This window comes from Larimichthys crocea, chromosome XIX, assembly GCF_000972845.2.
Source record: "Larimichthys crocea isolate SSNF chromosome XIX, L_crocea_2.0, whole genome shotgun sequence".
NCBI classification, from domain to species: domain Eukaryota; kingdom Metazoa; phylum Chordata; class Actinopteri; family Sciaenidae; genus Larimichthys; species Larimichthys crocea.
The window spans coordinates 2687891-2710258 of NC_040029.1; the positions used below are offsets into that span (position 1 = coordinate 2687891).

At 40.4% G+C, this 22368-nt stretch overlaps 1 protein-coding gene across 1 annotated transcript; it reads right to left on the bottom strand.

The window, feature by feature from the left end:
- Positions 1-64: 64 nt before the first annotated feature.
- Positions 65-22145, bottom strand: LOC104925356 (rho GTPase-activating protein 20). The gene is made up of 17 exons (XM_027291460.1): positions 22117-22145; positions 18527-18643; positions 14858-14943; positions 12488-12661; positions 12085-12234; positions 11561-11602; positions 11388-11472; positions 11137-11214; positions 9978-10044; positions 9487-9672; positions 9237-9406; positions 8940-9104; positions 8351-8463; positions 8070-8262; positions 7124-7238; positions 6024-6826; positions 65-1760 (listed from the first exon to the last, which is right to left on the bottom strand). The coding sequence occupies exons 2-17, from the start codon at positions 18602-18604 to the stop codon at positions 981-983; spliced, it is 3285 nt and encodes a 1094-aa protein (XP_027147261.1). The 5' UTR covers positions 18605-18643; positions 22117-22145; the 3' UTR covers positions 65-980.
- Between the last annotated feature and the right edge of the window lie 223 nt (positions 22146-22368).

The window sequence follows — 22368 nt, forward strand, 5'->3', positions numbered from 1 at the left end:
ACTATGTACATATGTTTTAATCAATTCTACTAATAAAGTGAAGACAGTTCTGAAACTGCAATCTAATCATGTATAACAGGTTATTTTGTTAAGAAATTATTACTCAAAAAAAGCAAAGTCAGTGTGTACAGGCTGCATTAACACTACAAAAACAGCACGTTTTCTAAAGATATCTAATAATTTCGACTATTAATTATCCTCATGTGCAAATATTATAAGCTCATTTCTTAAAGTACCATTGCAGGAAAACAGTGACTCCCATACAGCGTTATCAAAAGTTGTGTAGGGCAGTGGTCGGCTTTTTTTAAGCATACTTCATAACAGCAGTAATTGGACACAGAGCACAACCCTTAATTTCTTTACTTTAGCTGTCGTGTTTAAAAATGACTAAGAATAAACTGTTACATCTCATGAAATAAGCAGAATAACTACTGTTGAGGCAGTCCATATATGCAGCTTTATATATCCAAACATAACGAAGCTCTGGGAGCAGAAATCAAGTTAAACCTAAAAAACAGTTTTTAGAGCTCAAGTTTGCTATCGGGCAATAAAATGAGCTGACAGATTTATTTATGTTTATTCATAATGAAAGAAGGCAACAGCAGGTCGTTTTAATTGGCAGGTTTCAACTTAGTTTAAAAAGACAATCCATCTGCTTAGACTGAGATAATATTTCAATATAAATAAAGTCCTTCTGCATGTCAAAGTCCAGCCTTGAGAACATACAAGCAAACATGTATACATTCCCTTAATGGCAATAAGCTCTAGGCAAAGTTTAAGATGTCCTTATTATTCTTAAAGTACCGAGCCTTGCGTGCATCTAGTTTTTTTTGTCTGTTCTACCACAGCAAACCAATTGAATTTGAAGTCAGGCAAAATGTATCACACTGTACTGCATGGTAGAGGCCAATCTGTTTATTTAAGGTGGAGAGTATAATTAATAACTTAAGTTGAAGTCATGTATTTGTAGTTAATCAGACTCAGACGTAGGATTCTTCAGCAAACAGAAGCTGGTCCAAGTCTGGTTCTGCTGCGGGGTCACTGCATCTCTGCAGCCACTCTCTGCGACTCTCCACCAGGGCGAGCGCCACCTGCTGGCTGCTCTGGGGGTTACTGCATGGGTGTGAAGTGAAGTAGTCTTTCACTGCTTTGGTGGCGTATGGGGAGAGGCAGAAACGAGTCTTTGTCGTCCCTCCCTGTGGATCCACCTCAGAAACTTTCAGTCCTGGGTCGCTGGGTCGCCTCCCTCGTGTGAAGTTGGCGACTCGCTCCACAATCTGCTGTCCAGGTTCTGATACCCGGCGCTGGAAGAGCCTTACAGAGAGCTTGGAGTCCTCCTCCACAGAGTGAGACTTGTTTCGCTTGAACAGGGACAGAGATGGCCCGCTGTGCTTGTTGAAGAAAGATGGTGATGTGTGCTTCTGCTCATTCACGTCAACTCCTGCTTTGCACTTGCGGTTGGTGGCGTCCTCTCCGGTGTTGACATGTGGAGTGTCTGAGGGTTGGAACCAAGCGGATTTGGGAACATGAAGACTTCCCGTAGAGCGGTGGTGAGAAGGGGGGCTGGATGAGTCCTGTTTAAGGTGTCTGGTCTTGTGGGAGTCCTGTCCAGGCCTCCCCCTTACATGGCCCCCTCCACCTGCTGCATCTTTGAAGGTTTTGCAGGATGGCATGGGTTGGCTGATGGAGATCAGTTTTCCTCCCCCTCCTCCCTTCTCACCTGCTTTTCCAACTGTGACTGACTTATCCGGTGGACCTTTCTGTTTGTAGAAACATAAAGTGAAGAGAATCTTTACTCAAAGGTCAACTTATGAATGATGCACTTATTCAGTGAGTGGAGCTTCTTTTGTCATAACTCTGGTTTTGTTTCCAGGATGGTCATGGGATTCAGAGGGTTCACTGATCTTTCTCCTGCTGTTGACTGCATCTTGGTTGACAACCTCCAAGTCAACGTTCCCCACAGCTGCTGTAAGTAATGCCAAATACGACCTCATTCTTCTTTACCGTAGAGTCCAGTTTTAGCGTGTACCAGCACTGATGTTAAAGTGTTGGCTCCCTGTGACTTAAACACTCACTACACTCCTTCGTGTTTGCTTGGAGTTCCTCCAGACATGCTGCCCTTCTGTCCTCGGACTAGATATTCTTCTGTGTGTAAATTGAGCCATTTGTTTTTGTTGAGTTTCCTGTCACACTGGTCTAGGATCTGCAGTTTACCTCCCCGTCCCTGCTCACCACTGACCTGTTGTGTGAAGCTGCTGATGTTGGAGCAGCGCAGTTTAGTGACTGTGTCGTCCATGTACGAATGTCAGGTCTGTTAAACATATTCGGTGCACACTTTAGCTACAACAGGGGAGATGGATGACTCATGATGTGTCTGTTTTTATATGAAATATGTAGTGTCAACACATCTCTTTTCTATTTAAGGCTTTCTTGCAGAGCTCTTGTTTTGTGTCTATCTGCACCTCAGCAGAGATGCTAGTAAACTGTCTGACATCCAGACTGTGAGGGGGGCACTTCCAAGTCTTTAGTCCTCTGGACTGATTTCCACTGTTCTTTGTGTTGTCTGTCACAACCCACCAACGACCCACTGGCAGGAAATGTTGCTGATTCACCAGATATGGTAAGTCTGAGAGGCTTTACGTTCCTGTTTTTCCAGAGGTCATGGAGTTAATTTCTTTCTCCTTCCACTCATTGGGATTGTTACGGGCCTGACTGGAGCCAACTTAAAGGTGTTATCACTGAGAAGTGTCTGACCTCACACTTTGTCACAGAATGCACTGTAGCTGTTCAAAAGGCAAATGCTTCTGAGTGATACCAACACTGACCGGCCACTTTATTAGGTGCACTTGTACAATCCAATACAACAGTGCTGTTGTTGTACAGGACTTCATTACATTGTGAGGTGTTTCTAATATTATGGCCCTCTTGTTTTATGTACATGGAGTGGCCAAAATATTAGAAACACATCAATATAATGCAGTCCAGTTTAACACTTGTTGTATTGGATCAATATTAGATTGTGAATTGGCTGGTTGGTCTGTTCTCCGCGCACCTTCATTAGGCTTTGTTAATTTTCTCTTTTACCTTTGTGTGTGTGCTTGACCATGGGTAAATAGGGAAAATTAACAAAGCCTGGTGGAAAACAGTATTTCAGAGCCGTGCGGTCCAAGAGTGTGTAGAGAAAGCAATAATCTCCTTTACCCTCTGGAGGAGGAAGTTGTACCTGATTTATAGAAACAGAGAAACCTCTCAGACCTACAGTATCAGGTTCAATCATCTGAGTTTCCATGCCAGTGTCATTTATTCTTTGGTAGGACAAAGACTTGAAGGTGCTTCCCTCAGATGTCTCTGTACTGTTTGCTAGCATCACCACTGAGAAAAGTACTAGACTTAGTCTAGAGAGTACTACTTAGAGAGTAGTAGTCTGGACACATCCATGAGGTCACCCATCTTTTCCCATTTGTAGCTAACCTGCACTTAGAATATTTGGGGCAGATGCCTTTATTACAGTGACCACCTGACATCTGGTACAAGCACAACATATTCACAGCAGTAAACCACACATCAGCGTGACCGGTGAGCAGGATGAAGATGGTAAGCTGCCTTTCCTAGACACCTGTGATCAATGAGACAAGGTTAGTGTACAGGAAATTCATCAGCAACTCTTTACACAGAGCAGAATATTTAGTGAGAACTATGGGGTTATTTGTCTCAAATACATCTGTAAACGCACAGAGAGTGATCTACAAATGTTTGCTATCCACAAATTTCTAACTTGTAAAAACTGAAAATTCTGTTTTGAAAGCATGATTCAGCATTTGTGGATCACCATTCACACATACGCATCTCTATCCTCAATGATGTATTTCTGAGATGTTCTTGTTGAGACCCGCCCTCACCACTAGGTGGCAGTGTTGTTCTGTGTATATTGAACATTATATTTATTCAGCAGTAAAACGCACATTTCTAGCGAGAAATGCGCGTTTTACTTTCTAAATCTATGTTGAATGAAAGCAAATTGTGTTTTATTCGTCCTCTAGCGATAATTTAGCCGACTGCTTAGTCACTTTGCAGTGGGCATCATGGTTACCATAACAACGGCGGCAGAGACTCCTTTTCTGGAGCATGGATCTATTACAATCATGTTCTGAATGTTATAGGGTTAGGCTGAATAGTGTAGCAGTTAAATACAGAACTCATCACGGCCGATCAGCCTCAAGGATTTAGACTCCAGAACATGACTGTAATAGATCCATGCTCCAGAAAGGAGTCTCCACTGTTATGGTAACCATAACCAGTGACTAAGCAGTCGGATAAGTTATCGCTAGAGGACTAATAAAACACAATTTGCTTTCATGCAACATGGATTTAGAAAGTAAAACCTAAAATTTATGGCTAGCAAAACAAGGAACATTTGTACAGATATATTTGAGACAAAAATAACCCCGGAGAGAACAGAGAGAAGTTTCAACATGTCAGGGGAGCACTCCACGCCAACAGGAATGGATGATTGGTCCTCTTTTGACCAAGACATTTGAAGTGACAGGGAGTCAACACTTAAGTTCTCTGCTGGCACACACTGTGACGGGTCTCCTTGATAAAGAAGAATTGAGTGGTATATGGCATAACCTGTGACAGCTGCCAGGAACACCAAACCTTGGTACAGGATTTATCGGACAGGGATCAGGACAGCCAGAGAAAGATCAAGGACAGCATCTGATCCAAACTCTAATAAAATAAAGTGAATTTCCACTGCCTTGTGTCTATTATTACAACATTCTGTCATTTACTCCTCTGTTAATAATTGGTTAGTCCATTGTGTATGACTGTCTTTTTGAGCACTTTGCACTATTTCCTGACATTTTATGGACCGATCATTGCAACTGTAGTCTGAATTACTTCCCTAAACTGTAAAGGCCTTTATTAAGTATTTGTTTTAATTGGTTGATGTTAAAACTTAAAATTTCCTCGTTGCATGTCATAAATTCAGCATAGTAGATTTCTACAGCACTAATGTCGAGCCATTTGTCTTGCATAACATGTTTTTCATTTAGCATCATTGTCATAATTAATGTTTTCTTGACATTAACTTAACCAATGAAGTCTTTAAGTAACAGTGGCTGGAAAAAGGATGTAACTAGAAATGAAAAACATGTTATAAAAGACAAACTAATAGAGTGACATAACACTGGTGCTGTGGAAATTTACTTTATGCTGAATTTATGACAACATGGAATAATAAATAAAAGCCTTTACAGCATAGGGAAATAATATAATTGATGTAAAGCCAATACAAGACTGGAATAAGAGTATGCCTATACTGTTTTGACTTAATGCGTCTATTATTACAATAAAACAGTCTCTAACACTCTTATATGTCTTGTATTGGCTTTACATCGATTATATTATTTCTCTGTGCTGTAAAGGCTTTTATTTATTATTCCATGTTGTCATAAAAAAATTCAGTATAAAGTAAATTTTCACAGCACGAGTGTTATGTCACTCTGCTACAGTTTGTCTTTTATAACATGTTTTTCATTCAGTAAATCTTTTCCAGCCACTGTTACTTTAAGACTTAATTTGTTTTACACATTATTCAAATCAGTGAGTCTCGTTAATTATGATGCTGAATGAAAAACATGTTATACAAGACAAATGGCTTGACATTAGTGCTGTAGAAATGTACTATGCTGAATTAATGACATAGGAAATTTAAAGTTTTAACATTAACTAAGTAAAGCACTTAATGAAGCCTTTACAGTTTAGGGAAGTAATCAAATGTGGATGTAATTCAGACTACAGTTGCAATGATCGGTCCATTGAATGTGAGAAAATAATCCAAAGTGCTCAATTTGTCATGTTACTTTTAAAGACAGTTATACTCAATGGACTAACCCATTATTAAACTTGTCAATTGACTAATAATTTAAGTCTGAGTTTCATTTTTAAACATTCATAAAACTGTTTTACATCCATATTTGTGCATATAATTGAATTAATGTAGCCATATTAATCAGACTCACGCCAGTCTTGTCCTCTTCCTCCTTCTCCAAGTTGTCTTGTTGAGTTAGTGACAGCCTCCGGCCTTTCCTCAGCCAAGAGTTTGGGTGGAGGCCCCTGTAGCCTTTCAAGGTCCCCCAGCTGAGAGGTTCTTTGGGTGGAGAGCCTTTTGGACAAGTCCCCAGGTCTGCATGTCCACCAGAGGGAAGAGCAGTGCTTGTGGTAGAGGGGTTGGAGGGCAGATGTGTCTTGTTTGGGTGAAGCCCTCGTTTGGTCACCCAGGTGTGTTCGCTGCCAAGGGAGTGCAGGGATTCAAGAGAGTCCAGGGAGGAGCGGGTTGGTGCAGGGGAGTTGGGATTGGAAGAGAGGCTGGAGGAGCTCACATCACGTATGTTTAACGTAACACATTGTGTGTTGCTGGTCTTCTTGAAAAGCTCTTCTTCACCATCTTCTTCCTCACCATCGAGACCATCAGTGCTCTCTGAGATGCACGGCCCAAACGTGGCCCTGTATGCTATGGAGGGCTCTGAGCACCGTCGCAGTCTGTGCTGACTGGGGCAGGACAGGTCGGGGTCCTGTCTCCTGCCTCTGGTTCTCCCCAGTCGTATCTTCAGACCGTGTGGACTGTCAGTTTCAGCCTGGTTTATATCTGCGTACGTGTCGTGCTCTTCATCGCTGAATGTGAGGATGGACTCCAGGCTGCCTTGTAGCGCTTTAGGTCTGAGGAGCCGTCTGTTACAGAAGCCCGGTGACCCACCGCTGCTGTTGTCCAACTCATTCTCGAGACTGTCGTAGGACGAGTCAGTCAGAGGGAACATCCAGGGGTCTGATGGTCCAGGGTCCAAAAGTTGATGCAGAAATAAAGAGGACAATAAAAGAATTCATTTTATACACGATAAGCTTTTAAAGAAACACTAATAAAACATTTTTCAACTTCTAAACGTGTCCTGGTGTCACTTATACAATTATGTCAGAATGCTTCTTTCACTGTCAAATGTTTCTAATGATTTGTGTTTGGATCTCAGTTGCCAAAGGTGTGGCTACAGTGGGCTTGAATCCTCCTAATCTAAGAATGCAGAATGTATGCAGGGCCGTGACAAACACATTTTATTTGTTTCTGTACCTGATACCATCTCGTCAGTGTTGGGTCTTTGTGGCAGTCCTCCAAACAGGGAGCATGGATCCTCTCCCGCAATCTGCTGACAGTGTTCAATCATGAACTTCACCAGCTCACAAACCTGCAGCCGCCACGAGGAAGAGAAAGACTGATATCAAACAAAGTGTAACAATTTTTAGTATTTTTCACGTTCAAGGCTGAGTGGAAGCACTTTGACACACTGTGCTTTCAGCATTAAAAGTGCATCATCATTTCTGAGCAGCTGCTGGTGTTACAAAGCTTAATACTCTCTGGAACAAAGTGCTTTTACTGGACGTTACATCACCATCAAAGTGACATCCTGTCATATTTTTAAAAAGTCAAACTTCTAAAATTAGACGTTTTATCCTTCCTGGTCTGAGACATTCCTATGAAGAGAGCTCAGCGTGGTTTAGAGATATTTTAATGCCAGTTGATCGTTCAACAGATCAGCATTTAAGTGGAAAAATACAAAATACCGTATACTTATATATAGTGTATTACATTTTAATACAGAAATATAAATATACTGCAAAACATTTTGAAGATAGTTTTGTGTTTTCCTAAAAACTAGAGGCAGCTATCCTGATCCCAGGCCAGCAGTGCTTAATAAAGACGGCTATTTGGTTCATCATTGTTTCCTAAGTGTTTTTTTTTTTTTTATGGCTTGTAGAAAACACACTTCTCTTTGTTAACAGCTTAGTCGTGTCTGGGTGATAAAGTTATGACAGCAGTAGAGGCCAAAGTTCCAGCAGTCAAGTCTGTCTGGGTCAAATTCCACAGTGAGTTAGATGTTAAACTGGTATTCCATATTTTTGCGTGTCAAACACAGACCATAATACTTCTCAAATTCTCTAATCACTGCCATTTGTCTGCTCTCACCAAACAAGGATAATTCCAGCAAAGCTTTGGGGCTCAGTGGAAGCTCTCTTACCTTTTTAGCTCCTTCTCCTTCCACCTCCGGGCTACAAGGAACTCCTGGAGGCCAAAGCATGCTGGGAGCGATGCACACTGATAAATTGAAACTTGTCATCTGGTTCTCCTGGGCGTTGCCCTGGATGCCGTGCAGCATGGCCAACAGGTAGCGAAGCAGCAGGGTGTTTTCTTTGGGCAGACGACCGATCATCCTACAGAAAGTCATGTCATCAACATCAAGAATCACATCAAATGATACTAAAAAAAGGCAGAGTAACAGTATAGAGTGAGTAGTGTCACCTCTTTATGTCCTGCACTTGTTCTTCCTCCTCCTCATCTTCCTCCAGCACGTCCATCCATTCTTCATACAGCTCACAGCACAACAAGCTGCTTGGGATGCTGCGCAAGAAATCCTGAACACAAACACATCATCATCAGTGTTTTCTCTAAAGTGATCTCAGAGTGTATCAAATCAACATCTTTCAGTTACTCTAAGACATTTTTATGACTTGGTATAAATAAGAGTAATGAACGTTCACAGACACTGCAATTAAAATGGACAGACAACATTATGATTCTGTTAAATAAAATGAATAAATACTCGTGCTGCCATCTAAGGACGTGACATATTTTAAGCACTCGTAAACAGAAGCTCTCCGTTATCCCTGCAGATAATAACAGATTATAATCTAGATCACATTAACAAGCCAATCTGTACAGCTTGTCCTGCTGAGAGGCTGAGTAGGATGGATGCAGATTAATATTGTGCTTACAGATGCGGGTCAACAAGGTAACTAACGCAGTGATACACCGCACACGAAACAGGTGAGATTATAGTTCCACCTGAATGTGAACAGGGAGGTTTTTAAAGCCCACAAATCCACCACACCTTAAAGACTCCGGCGATGATAAAGACGTGATCTCTTGTGAGAGGAAGTTGAAACTCTCCAGCATCCAGAGAGTCCCGCAGCTCCCTGACAGCCCGAGCTCCCGCTGGTCGACGGAAGATCCCCCGCGTCCATGAGCCCTCGTAGTACAGAAACGACAGCATGTCCTGGAGAGAGACGAACGAGGAGGACGGTTAAAAAAATTACTTGATTGACTGACATTTATATTTTGTGCAAATTAAAGACTTTTGAGGCAATAACTCATTATTATTTTATTTTATGTCACTGTACTGACTCACCATGACTGGCTTTGGCAGAGCGTCCTCCAAGCAAACAGCGCTGAGCGGCTGACCGAACAGGCAGCCATGGGGCTCACCGAGGGACAGTTCATTCAGGTGAGAGGAGGAGCCGCGCCAGAAAGCCCAGGTGATGAGAGAACGCCTCCTTTTGAACGGCTTCTGAGAAAAATCTGAAGAGACAACCCAGAATGCATCAGCATCAACGCTCAGTCTTCTGTTTTTAATTCCTTTGAGGGAGAAATAATCTCACCTGCAGTTTCGTTCAGTGTTTCAGTGGGTCGAGGCTTCAGGATGAACTGGCACTGCTTGTACACCTGCAGCTGCTCCACCTGCATGGCCCTCTGTCGGTCTGCAGGTGGTGCAGCAGCGTCCTTTCCTCCCTGAGATGTAGTGTGTCTCACATGATTCATCTGGATGCTGAAGGGAAACTCGTGACCTGAGACACAGGAGAGGAGGCAGAGTCACTCCCTGAAGGCTTGTTATAGTCGGTGTAGCATCAACATCACCATAACATCGCACTGTTAGTCAGCACACACTCTGTGACCTCTCGCTTCTTCCCTGCAGGAGCTACATCACACGACAAACACTTCTCTGGGAATGAATGGGGCCAGTGTGTCTAAATAAAACATCTCACCACTCTGTCAGGACTTAGGGCAGTCATTCTCAAACTTTTTCATGCCGTACAACACGACCTGGTGTTATTTTGTCAAACTAGCCTGGACCTTTCACTCACTCACTGACCGATTAGAGGATAGGGGCCGTTTTCTCTCTTGGAGATGACCCACAGCTGGTAGTCTTTCACATTTCCCTGAGACAAACAGACAGAGAAACAGTCAAGAAAACAAAACAAACTCAACACGACCTCAGAAAACAAGATGTAACATAACCACATCAGACTGTCCTGCACAGAGACATGTATTTTAGGGAGCTGAGATGTTAACATCATATGTAGCTGGTTAGAATACAAGGCGTCTGTGTAAACATCGTCCTCTGTGAGTACAGAGGAAGTACAAGTGTATCCTATGAGGGAGTAGCACCCCTTCAATAGAAAGCTGTTTGGAGATTGGTCAGTCACATAAAGCTGGAAGGTCTGATGATTAGAAATAAGTGAAAGAACAAAGAGGAGCTCTCTCCGTGTCAAACCATGGTTAAAGCTTCCTAACAGGGCACGGCATTCAACCTTGGGCAAACTGGATCAGTTGGATCCAAAGCACGATCAGGCAGAGCTCAGAACATCAGAAGGGAAATAATATAATAATAATAATATAATATAGTTCCCTGAGAGATATAAAGGCAACTTTACAGATAGAAGATTTGCTGAATAAAGAGTGCGAGACTCCAATCAGTAAAGGTCCAAAGAAAGGCGTCTTGTAGGATTCTCAGGAGGGGAAACAAGGCCACTGGGGGTGGACTCGAAATATCAAGTATTTCTGTCCTTTTTACTAATGAATCCAAGACTGAGATTTATGGCAGTAATACAAAGGCTGATCCTGGAGCGTACCAAACACTGCGATATATGATTTGACATGAGGACAACAGTATTACATTCAAAACAAACAACAAACTACATCTAGAAACAGGTAGTAACAACATTCATGTGCACTGAATGACAAAACACTATCCATAGCTTTGTTTTCTTTTATTCTCTTAACTTCTAATGCATCTTGGCACATCCAGGACAAGTAAAGTAGTTCAATATGCAAATATCTGACCCGAACAGGCGCACAGTTATAAACAGACCTCCTATGCCTGCATTATATATTTTATTTAAAGTACATAAAGTTGTTATTGCTCCCTCATGTCTGCACCACCTAGGGCAGTGGCCATCAGATTTCTTTCAACTGTAACTAAATTATTCTCCATATTCACTCATTTGGTAAAGCATGTGGATTTCACTCACTATGATGCTGAACTGCTGCAGGGCCAGTCGGATCACCTCATTGGTTGAATCAGAGTTGCTGACAGGAAGCGTCTTGGTCTGATCAGGAGGAGAAGACGGCAGCGAGGAAGGACATACAGATATATATACACATCATTTAAATCATCGCTTTATCAAGAAAAGTCACAGTGACGTCATCTCACAGGCAGCTCAAGTGTTTGTATAGAAAATGTTCACAGTGTTAAGATTACAGATACACAAAGTAAACTTACAACTGCAAAACTGCTGAGTCCCTTCCCGTACACTCTCAGAGGAATAGTTTTAGGTTCTTCATTCTCCTTCTCTTCTTTAATCCGACTGAGAGGAGAGAAACATGACGTGAGCGATTTCCCTCTACACACACATTATTACACACTTCATGTTGATGTGTGAAGGTGAGGTTTACCTTTTGAGGAGGGAGAGCCACTTCTCTTTCTGTTCTGCTGAGCTGTGGGAACATAGAGACGAACGTCACACACACATGAACACGTGTTGTCTGTGCAGTCGGAAACCTTTTGGTTTGGGTCGTTTTTAATCTTTTAATGTGTTTCTATCAGAGCACTTTTAATGGATTCTGGCAGGATTTTAAAGCCAGGTTAGTCTCAGGATACTGTGAGCTGATGAACGCTTCATGTGTTCATCCGCATGCTGTTTCAGGTCAAGTTTACAGCAACAGCAGTATGTAAAGTTTATAGAAACCAGTTTGAGTCACTTGCAGTCGTCAGTCCACACCTTCATCCAACGTTATGGTATATAACAACAAAAAAAGCCTACAGGACTAAATATGTTTAGTTTGTGTGTTTATATGAACATCCACAGATGTGGACCTGTGTTCAGCAACTAAACACATTCCAGTTTCCTGTCAGTATATTTGTGTTTAAGATAAATAATGACAACATCAGGCCACTTCTGAGTGTGTGTGTGTGTTACCTAAACATAGCGACACAGTTACAGGTGGGCCAGCCCATGACGAAGCTTCTCTCTGGGTTTGTGCTTCCCTCACACACCTCGTCCATACAGCCTGCGGTCCACATCTCGCACACACACACCTGGGCTTTCTGTTTGAAGTGGTTGGCTGATCTGGAAATGCAGAGAAAGACATAATGGCCGGAGTGAACACACACAAACACACTCATTTGATTTATTTTTTTTTGGCTTTTATTGGATAGTAGCAGCTGAGTGAGTGACAGGAAAGTTGGAGAGAGATAGAGAGGGAATGACATGCAGCAAAGGGCCACGGGTCGGAATCGAACACTCGGCCACTGCAGCAAGGACTGAGCCTTTAACCTCCACCAGGTCAGCTAACAGGGCACACACACACACTTGTGCTTACTTGGCTTTGGCAATCACCAGTATGTCAGTGAACAGGAAGAGGTGTCGGTCCTGACTCTGCATCCCGGTCTTCAGCTGCGCATGTCCGTGAAGAAGGAACGTCCTATCAGAGCCAGTGAGGAAGGATTGGACCAATGGGCAGCTCTCTGGGCAGACAGGAAGCTGGAAGCTGTCTCTGGAAAACAAAAAAATCGTTGACATATTTTATCATTTAAAATGTGTGTACCTCGTTCAGGCATCGATATAATGCTGTTAAATTAACTGCCACACCGTGCTGAAATGAGACAACTGGGAATCAGACCACATTTCCCATGAACCCCTTTGCATCATATCACACAGAACAACATTTCCAGCCAAAGGTTTAGTGAAATGTTGGAGCAGATGTTTCTGGAAGTCACATTTAAGACATTTTGTCAAATGCAATTTAATAATTTAAATTGAATTTTATGATCATAGTAGACAAAGTATGAAAGCATGATGGATAATGCATTATGTACTATTATATCATATTTTTCAGAACTTTCTAATGGTGTAATTTATAAAACCTGGGTGTGTTTAAGTGGCAAACAATGACTGGATAGATTAACCAGTGGAAAATGAATACTGGTTCATGTTCACGCTGACTTTTTACAAAAGAATCCATGCAGAGAAATCAAATTCTGGACGTTTTTGCATATCAAGTAAGTTCTTTATGAAGAAATGTATTATTAGTTTGTATATTTTTGCACCAAATCACCTTTAGTCTGGATGATTAAATTTGGTTTGTTCTGATATAGTGCAATCCAACTTTACCTGTCATCTTCTGTGACATGATTTACAGCCTCCTAACTCACCAACCCGTGCTACCACTTGTCCTATAGAACCTCTTAGTGTTTAAAACAGTGACTTGCTTCTGAAGCAGTGTGACTGTGCGATAATGCTCAGCAGCTGCTAACTCATTGGGTCGAACCATTCTGTCTTATAAGGAGATGTTTGGAGGTTTACGGAGTTTGGTGGTGATGTTTTCAGTGCAAACAGAGAGACTTAGTCATCCCCCGTTTCTTATGATAAGTGGTCAGTGCCTCTTTTATTTGATTATTCACTTCAGATCTCTGTCTCTGTCTGAAATCCTCCATCAACAAAAAAATCTTCTCCATACTCACATATTGAGTTTGCATGATCCACTGTGACCTGTGTTTCAGATTGATCGGAGATCAAAGGAGTCTTCATTATGTAAACTGTTACGTCATAGTGCAGTATGGGGTCAGGTTACCTATAGCTTTCACAAAGTTAAGTCACAACTGAACAGTACTCGCTTCCTTAAACCGATGCTCTCTTTAAGGTTAATAAATATGTTTATTGTTCCTAAATTATTGATTGTTGCAACATTTATCGTTTTATTTTTGTTGGTTTGTTTAGTTCACCACCAGGTCACCATTTAAAAGGATTGTTAGACATATATGGAATTACACTTATTTGATTTCTCTCCGAGAGTTAGCTAGAGAAGATCTATATCACTAATTTCCCTTCATTAAATATAAACCTACGGCCAGCAGCCAGTTGGCCAACCTCAACATAAAGACTGGAGACACGGGGTAAACAGCTCACAGCTGAAGAAGAAAATATATAATATTTAATGGCCTGAACAAAGGTTGGAAATTATGTAGAGACGTGACTTAAAATGTCAGTGTTATATCGTTTTAACAATGTCCACACTCGGAGTCAGAGTGTGTCACACAACAAGGACATGCACATTGTCAACAGTCCAGGTGGGTGAGCTGCCCCACCCTCTGCAGGAGCTTTTTAATGAGGTTATTTCTTCTTCACTTTCTCCCTACGTTCAAAGGCAGAGCTATTAATAGTCGCCTGATCCTCTGATAAGTCGAGTTCCAGGAGGATTATCTATCGAGTGGATTCAATGTGTCACTTTACTGTGTGTGTGTGTGTTTGTGTGTGTGCACATGTGTGGTTTCAGGGTGGCATGACCTCAGTGTGAGAGAACTGGACGACTCTCTCTGAGGATGTTATGAAAGATGTTGATGGGATGGCTTAAATGAAAATGCTTGACATCCCTCAGCTGATCATTCTGTTTCCTGTTCTTTATTATCGTGGTGTTTTGAGTTTCTGTTGCAAGGTGCACCTCTTTTAGGGTAAAACAAAAAAGTTTCGTCTCGAACTAGCTGCTCTGACACTGTTACAGACAGTACTTTGTTGTCTCCCTCTGGGACAGTATAGACTATATATGTCCTCACTGCATATGCATTGAGGAAGGAATGTGCAAATAAAACGCTGGACATGAGAACACAACTTGATTAAGTATTCTGTCTTTTTTTTGGGACAGCAGCACACATATGAACTACACTATTTACTCAGTACGTCTAGTCTCAAGTACCTGGAGAGAGTCTTGGACCGGGTCAGAGCCTTGGTGATGACGAGAGACGGGGCGGACTGACGGCGATAACTTTGAGACTTCATCCTCTGAAAGAGACAGAAACAGAGACACATGAAAGTTTATTCAAAAATAATGCGTGACTACTGCATTATTAACACATAGGTACTTTTACGTATCAAGGCTATAACAGAAAGTCAACCGAACTTGTTTTTGGAGGTGGGAAAGCATTATATTTCTATCTTTAGATATAAACAATATTATACTATAGTACATCAAAGGAGCATACACAAAAAATAAGGAGCACATTTCGATTCAGAATCTTAAAAATGTAGTTGTGCACCATGTACCTCTTCTTACTCCCATCTTTCCAAATAATCTCCCATTAGTTGCCACTCCAATGTTTAATAACACACAAAGAAACTGCTGTAAAATAATCCTAAAGAAACCATCGACTGCTTCCCAGCTGACCTCCCTGCCCTGCACCTCTAAAAGGGCTTAAATCTCACAAAGTGAGCACTCTATGCTTATGTCACCTTCACACTTTCCTCATCTGTTACATAAGCAAATGTTCTACACATTCATCACATCATTAAGACCGTGGCCTCCAAACGGACAGGAACAGCACACTGAGGCAGGAGAATTTAAACAGAGAGGAATGAAGATTAGCCCGGTGACAACATTTTACAGTCGGTGTTACCTTCAGCACTCAGCAGCCTCGATCTGTCTCTGCCGTGACACTCCTGACCTCTCTCACAGCTCGGCTGCTCAGTAAAAGCGAGCTGGAAAGTTGTTTCTTTATATTTTTAGCTATTCGAGTGTTAAAACTGTGCAAATTCAGAACTAGATAATGTCTTTCTCATTCCCAAACCTTACGTAAGTCTTTTAAATTGAAATGATATAACACTAGACAAAAATATGGCACTTGAATAATGAATTAATCTGTTTAATCCCTTTGTACTGTGCTCCCACCAGCTGCCGCTCGCAGCCATATCGAGATTCTGTTTTTCTTTGCTGGATCCTATTATCCGAGTTTCCCCATGTGGATCATTAATGTTTTATTTAATCTAATCGTAGATGGATTTGTGAGTGTGAAGCGGGGTGACAAACAGCTATTACATAACCACAGTTCATTCATTGTATGTCAGAATAACACACTATGTCACCTAAGAGTTATTATGTGTAACAATACGTACTAAACATGTTCAGTTATTCTTGGCCAGGTTCATTAGTAATCTACTCTAATGTAACTTTCACATTTGTGATTGGACTCTTAATGGGCAGCATGAATAAGCCTGAGTACAGAACACTATTGATCATTGTGGCTGCAGCCGCTGACGTTTTAAACTAATGCTTCAAACTTTGCCTCCATTTCTCCGCCTTCACCGTCAGCCCTTTAAATTCCTCCTCTTTTATGGGAGAGTGTTTATGGATAGTTAATATGCTGCTGGGCTTTATCACCCCACTCTTGCCAATTTAGATTTTTATTCATCATTTTAATACTTTCATTATTATTCCATTAGTTGATTGTTTTTATTTGCATCTATAAAGCACTTCAGAATTTTGTTGGAAAAGTATGAAGTTTATTATTGAGCAAAATGTAGATGTTTAGTATATTGAGTAATTTATTTAAATACATTTTCGCTAATAAGCTCTCTCGACAATTATTATAACATCTTGCAAGGCCACGTGACTAAAAAACTGACAGTTTTTGTTGACACTGTCAGAGAGGTATTTATTTAACTATCATGTTTAATGTTGAGGTAGTTTGCAGTAGTATTAAAGTCAACTGCATATTTTACGGCCCTCTCATGTATGTAAATAGGGTGGCCAAAATATTAGAAACACCTGTCAATAATAATAATGAATGACCAGTCACAGCACATTTGTGATCATGGTTAAACCGGTGGTTAAATTATCCCATCATGTCCATTATCACTAATCATGCAAACATAACTTCTAGTTAATAATAATTATTATTTCAAAGTACAGCTGAGGCTGATGTAAACATCTTTAGTCTGACACTAGATAAACTCGAATCACCAGAATGATTATAATTCATCCTGAAGGGGAACATGGCAGTCTTCCCAATAGTTGGTGAGATGTTTCAGCCTGAGCCAAAGTGGTGCACCAACCCGCTGACATCAGTCACCAATTTGTCTGCAGGCCTTCATGACCTTACAGCCACAAAAAAAAAAAAAAAAAAAAAAAAAAGATCAATCACCTCTTCTCTGCACCAACCGCACACATCCACACATTTCTGACATTTCACAATGTAATATGATTGATTTAGCAGGGTCACACGGTGGTGAAACATTCCATGCACTCGACACGACAATGTTACCTTTCAGTCCTAAAAATAAACTTACATGCAGATATGGGTTTTATGCTGGGAAACAAATGTTCTGACCGGCACCAGCCCAGCCACATATTCCTGACTGTATTTCAACACAAAGCAGATTAAGAGGCAGACTGCCAGCAGGTGCCACAAAGTCCTGAGATTGAACTTCTGAACTGAACTTGCTACAAAGTTTTGTGCCTACCGTGTAAAAGAAGAGGCAAACACAGAATTGGGAACTGCGTCTCCCTAGAGTATGTCCTCATAAAACTGCGTTTCTAAATCAGAACCTGCAGATGAAGCTGGAGCTGATGTGGGATCAATCAGCACACTGCCTCTGCGTCACTGTCCATCACTGCTGTTCAGACTTTGACAACAAACCATGAAGCAAACATGTTCAAACGACAGTGATAAACAGAAAAGCTGCGCGAGAAGTTCACAGGTACTGACAGACTGAGAACTTTAAGGTTCAGTTAAGATAATAATCACTGTGGTGATACTGTGGTCTGGTCTGGATAATTTGTTGCCATTTGTAAACAAATTATCATTAATAAAACGTGGCATAAAATGGAATTAAAATGATAATTTAGTTGGTAAAGCTGTATTTTAAGACCTTCAAGAAACTATATGATAAACACAAGCTCCCTATGAAACATCAGAACTAATAACTGTACACACGATGAATGAATGCTTGATAATAACAGATTATGTGATCATATGAAGTGATATAACTCTATAAATCCTTACAGTGTTTACACTGTATTAAGCATTCAGAAATTATACACATGACATAAATGCTACATGTAAACTATTTAGATGAAATTTCAAAATAAAATGTTACCAAACTTGAAAATAAGATGATAAACCGAGATGTTTCTTTTGTTAAAATGTATTTCATAGTTAATGATATTGTGGTGACAGACTTCCTGTTGGTCAGTGTTTTTAATCTAAGCTCTGCTTAAAGCCTCTTCACTGGACATTATGTCTCCTCATGTCTCTGCTCCACTAGAATATTCCTCTTGTTGGATGTAGTCTGTGGTATTTTGCACTACTTCAGCTGTTGGACTGTCTTTCTGCAGGCGGATGTCACCTGGATAAAACCTTGAACTCTGAACTAACCTTTCACCCGACCACAAAACACTCATTCATGTGTCAGTCAGCTCCGTTTGTCCAAATGGAAATAAAGACGCTCCAAAATAACAGATAAACTGCATGATCCTGACACAAACTTAATCTGCCTCCATTTAACTCATTTCAAATCACAATCTCATTTCTATTACAATTAAAATCAGATCCACTCCATCAAACTCAGAGCATGGAGAGAAATGTCCTACCCGTTTATTTTCCTGCTGTGCGCCGCCTCGGCTGAGGTTGTCCTGCTGCTGCTGCTGCTGTGGAGACATGTTGTCCATCCAACCTCCAGACGCCCGACGGCTCACTGTCCCACTGTCCTCGGGTGATGTAGAGGAGAGAGAAATCCCATTAATAACCTCCATCTCCGGAAGAAAAAAAACATCTCATCACAAGCTTTCTAAAAAGTCACTAAAAACTTTCAGTCTGCGACCAGAGGAGGGAAAAAACAAGCTCAGCTGATCCACAGATCTGCGTGTCTCTCCTCACCATCAATGAAAGGGCTGCGCTGTAACTAAAAGCACGTCCTGTCTGGATTATCAGTAGCTGTTGCACTTCTTAATACGCCTTTACGCACGGGATGGAGGCGGTGCCGATGCGCTGCAAAAAATAGGACTACCTATTTTTAACCAGATCGCTCCATTCAGCATCACCCCGAAACAAACAACACAGCAAGCTGAGGATACCAACAAGAAGAGCTGTTTGTTTGGGGGCAGGAGTCCAGCGGAGAGGACAATGCTGGTCTAACAGCAGACTGATGGAAGAAAAGTTTCACCGCGCGTCAATCAACACGTCAGTCTGTGTCCACGAGCAGAAACACACATTACTTCAACTCCACCTGAAGGAAAGTTTGTGCTTTTTACTGCACTTCTGACAGCTTACACTACTTTTTACATCTTTTCACAAGGGTTTTGCACAAAAGAGAATATACATCTCACTAATAAATTAACAAGCTCAGGTGATATGTCAATTAGTCAAAGATAAATGTAATTTTTGTTTTCCAGATTAAATATTTTTTCTGCTTTTTCTTGATAATTAAATTGTTTTTTTTAGAAAAAGAAATGGAGACTTTTTTTTAACAAACCAAAAACAATTGGAGAAAATAATCAGATGAATTCATAATAAAAATGACAAATGACAAATGACAATGAAATAATGACAAATAATGAGATATATATATATATAGATATATTATATAAATAGAGTATAACCATCAGCCAGCTATCCTGATTATACTTTTACTTGCAGGGATTGAGTTACTTGTCACAGCAGTACTTTACTTGAGTAAAAGCATCCTGTACCACTGGTTTGGCATCCTAGACACGTCAAGCACACGTCAAAAAAAAACTCAAACATTGTTTTATCACCAATATAAAAACATACACTACATTGTGTCAGTGACTTTTTATCAAACAAATTAAATTAGGAAACTTTAAACACATATTAACAAACAAATATTTCCTCATCTGGTTTTATTATTATGCTTTGAGCAGTGGTTATCAACTTTCTGCCATTTAATCAAAGTGGCTCCTCATTACAGGCTGTGAGCAGTTGAAGTTGAAGTTTGTTTTCTCTGATAGTTACATTTGAAGGATTTTTAGGTGGTGTGATAACATAAGAGACAAGAAAAATACTTGAATTTCCTTCTTTTGCATGTTGGGAGCCGCTGCTTTACGGGCGTTACAGAGTTTTATTAACATTTAAGTCCAGTTTGAGGCAAAGTACATTAGCACTGAAGTCTTTTCTGCATGCTGGGCACTGATGCGTTCACATAAAGCATTGGTGTCTGTGGGAGTGCAAACAATGAGAGAGTAACTCCAATGTTTAGCTGTGTGGATGAACAAATTCAAAGGCATGCTGGGAACATTTTCTACACTAAAAGAAGTTATTTAGATCCAATATTCAAGCGTTATCAGATTATGGGTCAACAGAGTCAGTCTGATGCTCACTATCAGTACAGTAGCTCCAGGCTCTCCCATCAGTCTGAAGCCACATTATTAGATTCCAGCGTCTCTGGGAAACAGTCATGAATAGTACTGACTGCAATCTAGGCCATAAGGTTGTAATGTAGGGCACATTCAAACCTTAAATGAAGCCAGTCTCCTTCAATTCATTCTACAAAGAGACGCTGTCTTTGTAAAACAGATATTAAAGCCGTAATAAGGGACTTATAGTGAACAATTACATGAATTTAGGTCTATATACAGTACCTACACTAATGGGTACAGGTACACCTGACCATATAGAGGGAGGGAATCTGATTTTTTCCAGCTTCGCTGTCAAAAGGAAAAATTATTGCCCCAAAATCGATTGTCCTTCTAGAAACAGAAGTGGGCCACAAACTGGGCTAAAGAAGAACCAGGCCACAAAATGAAGAACAGAGACAGTGAGTATTCATTCCCCAAATTGGCCACAATCAGCCCCGTTAAAACTGGATCACTTCAATGATTACCTTCCCTCGTGTTGATAATGAACAGCCTTGGGCATGGCAAAGAAAAGCAACGCGCCCCTCTTCACCGGCTCCCAACCACCCCGCTACAAACACTTTTTCCAGACTAAAAACATAAATCAGTTTGCTTTGATTGGACCGCAGAGGTAATCCAAATGTTGGAGAGGAGTCGTCTTACATTTCACTGCAACTTGTCACTTATAAATCAATCATCCAGTCAAAAAATCGGCCAAGAGCCAAGTGAGTCTAAGAGATGAAACACCTGTTTATTAAATGAAACAAAGTTGGATGGTTAGAGATCTCAGTGGAGGATCAATAACCTTCACCAACATCAGCCGTCGTCCCAAATACTGTATTTTATAACAAACATGAACACAATCCAAGTTGTTTCTTGTTCCATTTCATTACAAATGGACCAAAAAGTCTGAAAAACAATGATCCTGCCACAGGACAACAATTATTTTTGTGCACCAATTACAGGCATGACCCAATTAACAAATTCAATGTTTGAGGTTCTAATTTAGTGACTGTAACAGCATCTTATCTAATTTCTATATTAATAGGACAAGCCAATCTAAACTATGACATGACTAAACAGAAAATACTATTTTTAATTATCTCATCTCAAATTCAGGGATTACATCATCTCTCTGGATCACCGTCAGATTTATATCTGTAAATCATTGACATCAGCAACATTTGAAAAAGAACAAAAAAGTCAAAGCACTGTCGTTTCATTAAAAAAAAATCATCTTTATTTAGTGCAAGTACAATACAATCTCTGAAAACCTACCTGTACCTGTTAAATAATGTTGCATAGATGTCACCCATCTTAATTAACCAGCCACTAATTATGAGCCACAGAGACAAAATTCTGCAGCAATTTCTTGGCTCAAAAATGTAACAAAACCGCAGAGGATGAGAAAAATTGTTCTCGACTTTTCTAAAGAGTCTCTACTGAAGTTATGCTTCAGCAAAGTTAGAGCATGAAGCACTGAGGTTATCTTTGCATATTTTCTTTCTCTCTACATGTTGGAGATTTGCACAAGTGATGTGCAACTTCTCTTTTAGATCTTTATGGCCGCAAAGCTAGAATGTTCTATTGACAACGACAACAGCATTAATTTTATTGTCTGTAATTGTTTTAGTTTTTTATTTATTTATCCTCATAGTTATTGCTGTACTTTATTACATGTATTATTAATTGTCTGAACACCAAATCTGACACTAGTTCAATTACTTAAACATGCAAGAGCTATTATATATATTATTAATATTCATGGTCATGCAGAGCAGAATAAAGAAATGTTCTGCTCTGTGTACAGACTGTGTGTTGGGATTTACCTTTTTCTTCACTGGAGGCAGTACACCAACAGGACCTGTAAGAGATGAGAAAGAATATTTTAGACAAATATTCTTTAACGCTGAGCAAACAACTAAAAGAGACATTTCATAAACTGTTATTTAGCCTATGAAATGATGTATGTGTGCAAAAAGGAGAAGAAAACTAGATCACAGTGGACAGGTCAGATAAATAAATGAATCAAAAACTCAATTCAGTCACTCCACCTTTTATCCAAACACATCTGTCTGGCA